The 11,914-nt window shown below is 45.4% G+C and overlaps 1 protein-coding gene across 4 annotated transcripts; it reads left to right on the forward strand.

Annotated features, from left to right (window-relative positions):
- The first annotated feature begins 1,152 nt into the window (after nt 1-1,152).
- On the forward strand, nt 1,153-9,755 carry fam210b (family with sequence similarity 210 member B). Of its 4 annotated transcripts, none has more exons than XM_056436469.1 (4): nt 1,153-1,827; nt 6,288-6,487; nt 7,682-7,837; nt 8,083-8,814. In XM_056436469.1, the coding sequence occupies exons 1-3, from the start codon at nt 1,300-1,302 to the stop codon at nt 7,818-7,820; spliced, it is 867 nt and encodes a 288-aa protein (XP_056292444.1). In that variant the 5' UTR covers nt 1,153-1,299; the 3' UTR covers nt 7,821-7,837; nt 8,083-8,814. The 4 variants fall into 4 exon arrangements, 3 of the variants coding, with proteins under 3 accessions (XP_056292444.1, XP_056292443.1, XP_056292442.1); XR_008834336.1 differs by having other exon boundaries at nt 1,154-1,827; nt 7,682-8,280; nt 8,724-8,815; XM_056436468.1 differs by having other exon boundaries at nt 1,154-1,827; nt 7,682-8,814.
- The last annotated feature ends 2,159 nt before the right edge of the window (nt 9,756-11,914 follow it).

The following is an 11,914-nucleotide window of genomic DNA, read 5'->3' on the forward strand; positions in this document are numbered from 1 at the left end:
TGAACGTGTCTTTGTTGTTTTAAACTGTCACGTCTGTTTAAGAAAAAAAGATATTTCAAGAAAAGAATGACCACAGAACTGATTCAGTGCTCTCAGACATGAAAACCTGAAATCTTAAAGTATGACAGCCTTTTTAACCACTTCCTGTTTAGGTTGGTTCTTCCCCACTACATTTTAGAGCCAAATATTGTATTTTCTGGTGCACTACATTTATTTCTTCCAGCTTGTTACTAGTCACTTTGAATTTTAAGAGTTTACAATCAAAACAGATAATCATCTCATAATTCATTATGTATTTCTATAAATTAAACCACCACTTTTGTATGCACTTCTATTTAAAATAGATTATAAATATGGGACATATTCTTAAGATTAGGTTTATTTATCGTGCGGTAGTACTACTACAAGGGGAAAACAAAGTTGTGACACATTATACTTTTCATGTGGGATGTGCATGGCTATAAAACATCATGCTGACAGTTTAAAATGTCGTTGGTATGTTTGTCGACCAACTTTATCTCCCCGAAACAGACAGTCACTTCCACAAGAACACAGATAAGGGCCAACAAAGAAATTGGGATATTCTGCATTGTCTACATCAGAAGAATTGTGTACAATTGTTTCGTTTAATTTGATAGATGTCTATGTTTTCCTTCAGAATGCCCTGTCCATGTAATTGCTTCCTTATATTTGTATTCTCTTCATCTGGTCTTTATTGTACAAAAAACTCCACCTGGTTAGAATAAGTTTATGGATAAAGGTCATTGCTTTGATTGTGTGGTTTGAATCACTCCATCTCCTAATCTGCTCTAACTGAGAAAATACTTAATAAGAAAGTAATAGTCAGTTCCTGACATGATGTATACAGACAGAATGTGGTCATGTAACCAAAAGATCAAGCCTGGACTAAACTTTATGACACTTTATGACATAAAGTGTCATAAAGTGTCATAAAATGATCTGAGGGTTGTTGACATAAACTTTATGTCAACAACCCTCAGATCATTTTACATTTTAAAAGAGTAATTGAAACATAGTTGCCAGACTTAAATACTAAAAAGCCTCCACTCAAATGTAGGAGTTAACACGGTTACACCTTTAAATCCCCCCCCTCCCCCCTCCCTTCCCTTCGCGGGAAGCTTCGATCTGCGATTGCGCGTCAGCTCCCATTGGCTGCCGGATAATCGGTCAACAAGAGTGCACAGGACAAACATGTTTACGGCTACTTACAGGCACAACTAGTTGTTCGCTTTATTTTATTTTGCCGTCGCTCGGTTCGGTTCGAGGCGGCCGTCGACAATGTTTCTGTGCCGCACGGGCCGGCTGTCCGGAGCCGCTCTGGATCAGGCTCTCAAGTCCACGGGCTCGTTTCTAGTGCAGGTCCGAGCCACCAGACTGGGGGACGTCACTTTGACATTACGCAATGGCTTCACGTCTCCGCGGTGCCGGTGTTTCTGCGCGTCCGTCGGGGGTGTCGAGGCAACTCTTGCGCAACTGGGGAAACGGCAACCGGACCGCCGCCGGCTACCTCTCGAGAACCGGGACCCGTCGTGTGCTTTGGACCGGCGACACTTGCACCGGTTGCCGACTGAACCTGCGAGTCACTCGGAGCGCGTGCAGAGTGGAGGCGGTGTCATAGACAATGTCGCGCAGCCGCTTGCGCGTGCAAACCACAGCGCGAGACGAGAGTCGGTGGCACACGTTTTGTTTACAGGTGACCGGCGGGGTTTCGGTCGGCTCCGCTTCGCCGGGACAATGCAGACCAGAGCCGCGTCCACGAAGAAGAAGAGCGACGCCGCCGAGGAGCAGACGGCGAACAACAAAGGGGTAAATTAAACGGTCCGACTCAAGTGTTTGTCTAACCCCCAGAGGCGAGTTAATACGAGCGTCTGTGTCAACACCGTTCCCCCGGTGAGGGCAACCAACCACACGTCCCCAGTGGGGCCCGGATGAAACAAAAACACATAAAATATGCAAAACGCCGCCCGCCCGGGCCTCCCCGGTGAATACCACCTTATAATCATGCTGGCTTGTTAAACACCGCATGCCACGCATAGCTGCATGGGCCGTCGACATGAGCAGGGGCCTCGCAGGATTCCATGCATAATTTATCTGACTTCCACAACTTCAATGTGAAGCAGCAGAGGTGGTGATTAATTTAACAGAGAGCACGTGCTCGCTGACACCTGACTCATCACACTGGACAGGGAACTGCTCTGGCTTCTTTTCATAGTCGGTCAAAGGTCATCGTAGGAATGAGTCACCATGTTCAAACTCATTTCATATGAGTAACATGTAAAGCGAGTGAGCACTTTGGCGCTTGCTGTTTTAGTGGGGAGTGAAGATCAGTGGATACACATGTGGGTGATCTCGACCTGCAATGAGCCGTTCTCAGGGGCCACAACAGACACTAAGACACTGTTTTCTCTTACGTGGTATCATGCAGGCAGTGAGCGTTGAGGCTTTCTCTGAAACATATAATGATGCTAGATAATTACAAAGGACTAAGATGCCTTAACTCCAGCATGCTAACATGCTGATGTTTCCATCCCCTTTGGTAAGCCAACATCTGCTCAATGGGGAGCGCACAGTTGAGGCTGGAGGCAATTAGCTTAAAAGAGATGCAATCACAAAGCAGAGTGTTGGTTAAAAACGTACCATTTTAACCTGATGGTGGAGGACACGTACGGATTTATTTGGATTCATCATCTGTGCATCAAAATATATCTGTATACAATTTCACAGAAGCAAAAAAGTTGTAGAGGTACAACAATTACAGTTTGGTTGGATATTTAGGTGTCATAAATGTAGCTGCTAGTGTAGCCAACGTTTTTTTCCTTCTATTTTCAAACTTCTATTCTTAAGACGCAACCTCCAGTGGCTCGAGTGACATCAATTGAGGCAATTTAGTGTTCTTTGCACAGCTCCCGCAAGCCTCAGAAGGCTTCATTCCTCTTTTTTTTGTAACCCTTGTGTTGCCTTCGGGTCATTTTGACCCGAATCAATATTACACCCTCCCCCCGCCTTTGGGTCATTTTGACCCGATTCAATGTTTCACCCTCCTGTTACCTTTATATTTACTAACATATTTTACCCTTTGGGTTCAATTTGACGCCAGCAATTAAAACCTCCAGAAAATTATTAGAATTAATATTGTTTTCCAAGTTTAAGTGTGAGGCACTTTATGTTTGTTTGTTGACTACCGAAAGAACACCGACATTAAACATTGAATGGGGTCAAATTAATCCTAAAGCGGAGGGAGGGTGTAATATTGATTCGGGTCAAAATGACCCGAAGGCAACACAAGGGTTAAGGGCCTGTAAACAGACTTTGCGTAAAATCGTCTAAAGTTTAATGAGACAATAAATGAGACTGTTCTGTTGAAGGTTTTATTCAGTTTGACTTTCTCATCTTAACAAGACCAAACTCTTAGCAGTCGCTTTCTACCCTGAGGGATTCACTTTTACAATGTCTGTCCCACTCAGTCTGGGTCTGTTTGCGTGCCTCTGTGACTTGGCATGTGTTTTCCTGCCTCTGAAAAGCTGTTATCAGACACAGCAGTGCCACTGTTCCCCTCCCATACGCCCTCCCTGGCACAACTCCCTTCGGCCGCTCGCTCACATGACCCTCCCATACTGCTGCCTGCCGTACTTTTAGCTCGGCCTGACTGGCCTCTGAAAGGCAAAGGCCCGCTCCCTCGCCCTCTCTGTTCTTTCCATTGTCCATTGATGGCAGACCAGTGAATACCTCACCAAGACTGTGCCTCCATCCAGGCTGCTTGGAGGGGGAAAAATGTAGCAAGACAGATTGCCGCAAAGAGAAAAGATCAGCTTGTTCTTCCCCTGTTCCCTTCTTTTGTCTTCATTGTCTCTGTCCTAATGATTCATTATCTGAATGAGGCCTTCAAAGGAAGACGGTTTGAAGCCAGCAGAATGTCAGAGCAGCAAAAAAACCAGAGCGTGGTGAAAGGACATGAATGAACATTGTATGTTCGCACACGGCAGCCACTGTACACAGCACTCTCTGGAGAAGTTGCCAAACTTCAACTCAATGGAAGTTTGTTCAATAAAAATGCTGTTTCTGAATTTGCACATTTCAGTCCAGTCAATCACCTTTGAGTCCCTTCAGAGAATTACATGGACAATGCTCCTATTGGTTTTATATTTGAGTTTCATGCTTATAAAGTTACTATTGAGGAATAGTTTCACCCTAATTATCATCTCTGTATGTGTGTGTGTTCATACACACGTTCCATCAGTCTACATGTTGTCACTGTTCAAGTTAACCTTGACGTCATGTCGTCTACTTTAATATTTTATCGCTTGTTAAAGAGGTCACTGCACTTGTTGTTGTACTATACTAAGGCGTCTAAGCTTTAATAGGCATAGTGTCAATATTTTGTAAGATTTACTCCATACAGGCCCGAGCTACTTCCTGTGTCCTCGGGGGGGAAGGATTGTGTTTCCTCTCGACAGAAAAGATATTATAATAACTTGGCATCAGATGGAGCCAATGGGCACAAAGCCCTCCTGGCAACTGCCAGACGGTTTCAATTCAGCAAGCTGAAATATTTTTTCCCCAGTATGCTTAATCATAATCAAAACCTCTAATTAATCTGAAAGGGCCCCATAAAAGTTATTTAGTAGTAATTTCATTTCCACCGCAGCACGATCGGGCCCATGTGTGACCTTGAGCACCAGCAGATGTGTCCCTCGCACGGGGTGCAAACGGTTCGGTACATCATTTTGTCTCTTGTTTGTAGATTCTTGCACTCGTTTACTTATACTTTGGTCAAACATGTCCTGATAGAAGTCACATTTATGTTCACCCGGGGCTCTCTGAGCTCAAATGTTCACGACTGCTCCATCTCTCTGTGATTCAGCATTATTCGTTTCTTTCGTGATCCATAATTCTCTTAAGTCTTAATTATAACACTCCCATAGTTGAGATGCGTCCCCAAGCAAAATCATTTAAATCAAAAAATTCCTGAAACATTCAAGTCACACCCTTTTATTAAACCCTTTTTTCAACTGCCAAAACGGGAAGAGCCACTGACTAAAATGACTTCCTGAGAAATCAGTATCGTATCAAAATGCTAATTAGGTTCTGATGGATATGATGATGACATGTTTTCACATATGATGGCAATTATAATGTTGTTTAGTCAATTCAGTACTGAGAAAGATAAGTACTCGAATTACATTTCCCCTTTTGGATATGTTCCCTTTGTAAAGCGCCGCATAGCGTAGACCTCCTCCACAGCTTCGGCTGCAGTCAACAAGGTTACCGTGCCAACACACTGGTGGCTTTATCTCTCTTTTTCATTTCCTGCATGCCGAGCTGCTCCGTGAGTCACATCTCCTCCTCACGTCTAGCCACGAGTGCTCTGTTGCAGTCTGTTGTCTTGCTGTGTGTGTGTGTGTGTGTGTGTGTTAGTTCACTTATCTGTTTTACAGCCAGCACACACTGGCGTGACCCGCCTGCTCCCCGCTACATGTCAGACGGCTGGATTGTGTCTCAGACTTGTTCATCTTGGAGAGTGCCGTTGTCTGGAGGTCACAAACATAGAGTACTTTGTGTGTGTGTGTGTGTGTTTGAGAGGCTCTTTGTGCGTGTGTTGGAAAGAGAGTGACAGACTTTGTTCGCGTGAGTGTGTGAAAGGGTAAGTCATCATGTGAATTACCTAAACCACTCAGCAGCAGTCCATGTTTCATCAGCTGACTAGACCCGAAGAAAAGTCCAGGCTTTGTTTGACCTACTTACACAATTTGACCTTGACTTTGAGCCAGATGGAGCACAATGTTTTTCTTCTATATTTTGAGCATGCATGCATTTCTGTATTTGAACTAAAACTACAATGTCGTCTTCTGTTGAACCCAGAGTAATAGATTGTCAGGTTTCTGTGTCCCCACTCGTACAAACAACTCACAAACATGGGATACTGAAGGATGACTGGTTGGTTCTTTAAGCTGTTCTGCATTTACACTTTTTTTTTTTGAATGTTCCGAAACTGTGACTTTTTAGTTGAACCAGAAGTAAAGCCTCCCTCTTGAAGCTCCTCAGTTTTGCTCGCGCGAGTTCTTGGCACACTAAAAGGAAAATCTGTCTCGATGTTGTATCCCGCGTGGAAACTCTGCCCACAATTCAAATACCCGCCGTCATTTGTATCTCCCCCTCCGTTTCTGTGAAGACCCGCAATCCGTCTTCTTTACGACGTGTTCTGCTCCTCCCATTTTCATTTTGTCCTGTTCACTCCCTGCAATTCTGCGCTCTTGTCTTTTGTCCAGGCCGAGCAGAATTTAAAGGAGGCCTCTTCTACTTCCTCATCTACAGCGACGGCCCCAGGGGAGCTGGAGGCAGAGGGAGGAAAACCAAACAAGACCCAGCAGTTAAAGAAAGTCTTCAAGGAATATGGAGCAGTGGGAGTTTCCTTCCACATCGGGATCTCCCTTATGTCGCTGGGAATGTTCTACCTCCTCATATCCAGGTGACCAAACATCCGATTGTAGCTTGTTACCTTCGCATTGAAAATGCGGAAGGTTATGTTTTGATCGCCGTGTATTTATTTATTTATTTATCGCATAACTAAAAAAGTATTAAACCGAATCGCATGACATTTGGTGGGATGTTTGGTTATTATCCGGGGACCATTTGATTACATGTTGGGATCGATCGGGTCAAAGGTCAAGGTCATGAAAAGGTCAAAATCTTCTTTTTACCATAGCGCGGTCAATTTCTATCCAATTGGCATGCAACTAATGCCAAAATGTTCATAATTCAATGCCCAATCTTGTGATATGCGAAGGTATGCGCTCTACCGAGTGCCCGTTCTAGTACATGTGGGAGGCCAGTGGCCAAATATAGTTCGTACTGTTAGCAGCTGGATTGACGACTTCCTTTATTCCCCTTTCCTCAAAATAAAGGTGAGGGATTGATCAAAATGAAGTACAAAGTCAATCAACTCCATCCTAAAAGGCTGTTACAAGAACATGTGTTGCATGTACCATGACCTTATCTGGTACTATTTTCTTATTTTAACTAAACATATTATACTATTTTACTGGAAGTTTTGGATTATTCCTCTAAGAATCAAAGAGTAGGAGCATATTTCTAGATATACTGATGCTCAGCAGGAGGAGAAAGTTAGATACATTTATTGCTGACTAACTATAATTATCCTTTTTAATACATCCTCCAGCTGAATGTAACATATTTAGAAATTCAAAGTATTTTGGGAAATGTTGAAAGCAGACTGAAGGGAAAGGAAACTAGAAATAAGTCCTCAATGCATCAAACTCTTCCAACACAAAGGACATGTAATGTAATAATATTATATCTGGCAGTGTGAGAGGATCAAAGTGCAACATTTCCTGCAAAAGATGTTTAACAGGAAGAGACCGGCCCATGAGCTGCTTTTATATCGAGGAATGCAAAATGTCTGGTGCAAATAATGAGACCTGATACAGGAGAGCGAGCAAAGTGCTCTTGAGGAGGTCCACTCAGTCCGCCACATTCTGCCGGCCCTGCTGCTGCTAACGTACGACTGCTGGCCAAGTCGGACACGGACACTCAAATCCCGCTGAATAAAACATGAGTTCATCGTCTTGTCTCGCCACGTGCAGAATTGTAAAATCTTTGACACCTCTTTCCACCATCTTGTGCTCTTTGTAATATTCGGTAGACGGTGGCCGACAGTGGAAGGCCAGAGCAAGACGGGTTTGAGTCTCTGGCCGTCTGTGTGGCCGCATGCCGGCAGAGATCATCTCAGCTCAGACATTCCTTCCACACACAAGCTGATGATGACCTTTGAACTAGACTGACTGTGACCGCCATTGAGGTGTGTGTGTGTGTGTGTATCGAAGCGGCTCTACGCCTTGTGTTGACACTATTTGCGTGTTTATTTCCCCAAATGGCTCTGATGAAAACGCCCCGACTCCACAGAACGGCCTCACACAGCCGGTGATACGTGGAGCTTGTTAAACCCTCGTTGACTGTGTGTGTTTTTTCTTATGCTAATGTAATCAGTTTAAATGTTTCAAAAGGCCACACAATACATTGTGACACACTCTTTTGTGAGCACAGCTCCCTCTGGTGGGGATAAAGGTGACGCGCACTCCTAACTCCCTCGGCAGAACCAGAGCGAGGATGGGACTCGAGGACTTCTGAAATGCTGTCGGGTGAAAACAGACCGGAGCAAACGCTTAGAGATAAAGAAGAGAAGGTGTTACTCCAGCGTGAGGCTTTGATGCCTCGATATGGGGCTCTGCAGCATCCCTAAATGTAAATGTTTATTTGTTTGTTTTGGGTTTATGGACTAGTAGTCCAGAAAAGGATCCTGTACCTTTTTTTTATTGTTGAGTTTCATGAGTGTATGGCTAATGTTGCTGAAAGTCAAAATGTAGTTTTATTATCGTTGTTTATAGTCAAGGTTGTATTTGTTTTAGTTTTCTATTGGCTTATTAATTGTCATTTAATGTTGGTTTTGTTTCTTAACTTAATTTAGTCTTAATTTCCTATTATTATTTTTAAATAGTTTGTTTTCCCATCCTGCCTCAGGTTGAAAGTCATGATTATTTTAAATGACTTTAAGGGAATGGGCTGAGGTCAACATAACGTGTATACACACACACACACACACACACGTGTGATCATTTAGAGTTGTGATTGTCTGACATGGGTATTCTATGTGCTTCTCACCTCCTGTCCCCGTCGTCTCTCCCCAGTGGCGTCGACATGGCGGCCGTCCTGTGCAAAGTGGGCTTCAGCGAGGCGGTCGTTCGGTCCAAAATGGCGGCGGGAACCAGCACGTTCGTCTTGGCCTACGCCGTCCACAAGCTCTTCGCTCCGGTTCGCATCAGCGCCACTCTGGTGTCCGTGCCGCTCATCGTGCGCCACTTCAGAAAGACTGGTCACTTCAAACCACCCACACCTGCCCCCTGATGACCGTCCTCTATCCTGACTGTTAATAGCCGTGATTAGGACGCCTGTACATATCCTCACTCGCTTGCCTTCATCTAGAAATGACTCGCCTCTTCATCAGTCATCGTGAAGTCAGGTGCAACGTTGTCTTCATTTAGTTCCAGCAGAATCAACGTGTTCAACTGCGTTCCTGAAGGACACGGAGGTTAAAGCATCGCGGCTCTTTGTGTGACGCGTGTGTTTGGAGTCGTGTCCAAAAAGCAGAAACGAGCTGAGAAAGCTCAAATGTTTATTTACAATCCGAGGTATGATCAGGGACTTTACGCTCTCTCAGTGGGCGGGTTCGTCCCGTAATGCTGTAACGTGGGAAACGCTGATCTCTCCTCCACCGCTGCCGGTTCGCTGACAAGGCCGTGTTCCATGTTCTGGTGTTACGTGGATCAGCAGAATAATTCAGGTTCTCTCTGTCTCCTACCTCGCTCCTCCTTCTGTCCTTACCTCGCTCCTCCTTCTGTCCTTACCGGGCTCCGACTCGCCTGAGCCCTTTTTTTTTTTTTCATTTCCTGCCTTTTTTTTTTTGCTTCCCTGACATTTCTCCTCCTAACACCTCTCCTAGCATCTATTTTCTTCTTCTGCCTCTTTATTGTGCCTCTTTCTTCTCTTCCTGTTGCGTTTTTAATTTAGCAAAAGCCACTGCCTAAGCAGTAATGTCGGGTACGTTCATCTGAGTGAAGCTGCTGGTTCATGGCAAGCTTTGGATGAAGGATGTTGGTTTGTGAGGGATTTTGATTGAATGGATTGTATTTAACAATTAAAAACAGAAGCCCTCTTTCATATCTCGTGTTTTTCTTATGAATTAACACCACCACACGAGTCATCTGACACCAAGGCGCCACCTTTTGGTTGCCTTTCTCCTTTCCTACCACACTGGGGAGCTCCTGAACTACAAATGCAGAGCCACTCTTCCTCCATTAATCCGACTGCAACGCACCGCTCTCATCTCTCATAAGATGGAACGTCTTTGTCCTCCTAATGTCTCCAAGATGGATATCAGCGTTGCGTCCCCAGAAGGAGCATCACTCCTCGCGCGTCCTACCAACACGATGCTAAACGCTTCCCAAACTTCTGCGGCGTCGTACCGTGTGACAGATCGTCGTCTGCAGAGCGACGACGAAGTCGGTGTACAAATGTTGGGATATTACTCAAAACATAAAACAATTTACAGAATTTCTTGTCACGGGCAACCGGATGATAATTCAACTTGAAAAACTAGTCTGGAAAAACTAGACTATTAAAAAGGTTTAAATATAGCACTGCGGTGATGGTGGACCATATGTTTCCTGAGGGGTTATGTCCTATACACTCACCAGTTTTAGTCCTCATAAGAATTCATTATTTGTGGCTGTATTTCATCACAGCAGGCGAGATGCATTTCCTCTCTCTCTCTTTCCACGATGATTTGGACTTTGGAGGGTCAGCCGGCACACTTCCGCCGGTGTGGTGTCCCTGAAGATGTGTATTGAACGGTAGCTGCTATGAACAAGACCTGATCTCCTCGTGGTGTGTGTGTGTGTGTGTTTCTTGGGCCGGTAAATAATTCAGCAATGAGACTTGTATAAGCAGAACTAAGAGAGTGCATGGTGGTCTCAACCCGGCTTTTTCAGAAATACTTTTTTTGGCAGCACTGTGACACAAAGTGATACAAACCAATCTTACACACACACACACACACACACGAACACAAGCACACATATATCCACACAGAGGTAGAAGGAGAAGCCTGGGCCTCATTAGCCATGATGAGGACAGGGAGCTGCCATCGCCTCTCCATCCCCTGCATGTCCCCCATGGCTAGGAACAAATTGGTGACAGCGCTCCCAGCCACTCTGTCGGGCTACCTGCGATGCACTGGGCTCCGTCAGGCGGCTCTCCTTCCACACCGCTGTGCATTTGCGTATTAAAGTGTGTGTGTAGAAGGAGAGAAAGCTTGACTCGCGAGAAAAGGAAGCGAGGCGAGATCAGCTCCTTGGATACACTCCCCGTCACCTTTTGCTCGGGCACAGAACCGAGTCGTGATACAAATGAACACTTCATCTGGTTCGGCCTTGAGTTTTATGAAGGGCCCCTCCCTCAGCACGAGGAGGGTTCAAGGGGGTTCAAATCCAAGCATCGGCTCTTTATTTGACCCCCCGCGACTCCTTTTTATTGAAGTCGGAAGGAGTGAATCCATCACGGCTGTGCATTCGGACCCGGGCTGCATTTCTGACACGCGGGTTGGAGAGGCGTGTGTGAATGTCGCAGTTGCAAAGTGCTGATGCATGCAGTGAGATATGAACACGTGGCAACAACACATACCCGTTTTCTCACACACACACACACAGATGATATACCCACACACTCCCTCTCTGACAGCCTCCCCCACCCCCCTCCCTCCCACCTCAACATTATTTCTTCTTCTTCATATTGAGCATTTCTTACCATTTCCTCTCTCCATCATTTTCTTCACCTGCTCATTATCTCCTCTCATTACCTCCTCTCCCCGTCTCCTGACCCGCTCAGTAAACTTGTTCGCCCTCCGCAGTCGAGATACAGAGGCACCTATTTCGTCAACATTGCAGGTTCAAAGGCATCCTGTGAATTCCTTTGCAGAAAAGGTCTGGCATGAAGTCGCACGCAATCACACGCAACGCTCTCCACCCTCCGTCTACCTCTTAATTCTTCTGCTTTAACCCTCCTATTTCTTTTTGGGGCCGACCCTCGATACCTTTTACCACCACTCACCGTCTCTCGCTCCAGCATCTTTCTCGTTCTCGCTCTCTTTTCCTCCCTCCTCTCTGCCGTCTTCGAGTTAAGTTTAGCAGATGCACCTGATGGCAGCATCATCCTGGAGCACCTGTCAGCTGTCTGCCTTCGTCACGGCTCCTCCGCTGCCACGGGGGCCACGGGGAAGTAAACCAGGAGACTGTCGCTACGATCATCAGCTGCATCTTTTTAA

The sequence above is a fragment of the Pseudoliparis swirei genome, chromosome 18 (genome assembly GCF_029220125.1).
Source record: "Pseudoliparis swirei isolate HS2019 ecotype Mariana Trench chromosome 18, NWPU_hadal_v1, whole genome shotgun sequence".
Taxonomy (NCBI): domain Eukaryota; kingdom Metazoa; phylum Chordata; class Actinopteri; order Perciformes; family Liparidae; genus Pseudoliparis; species Pseudoliparis swirei.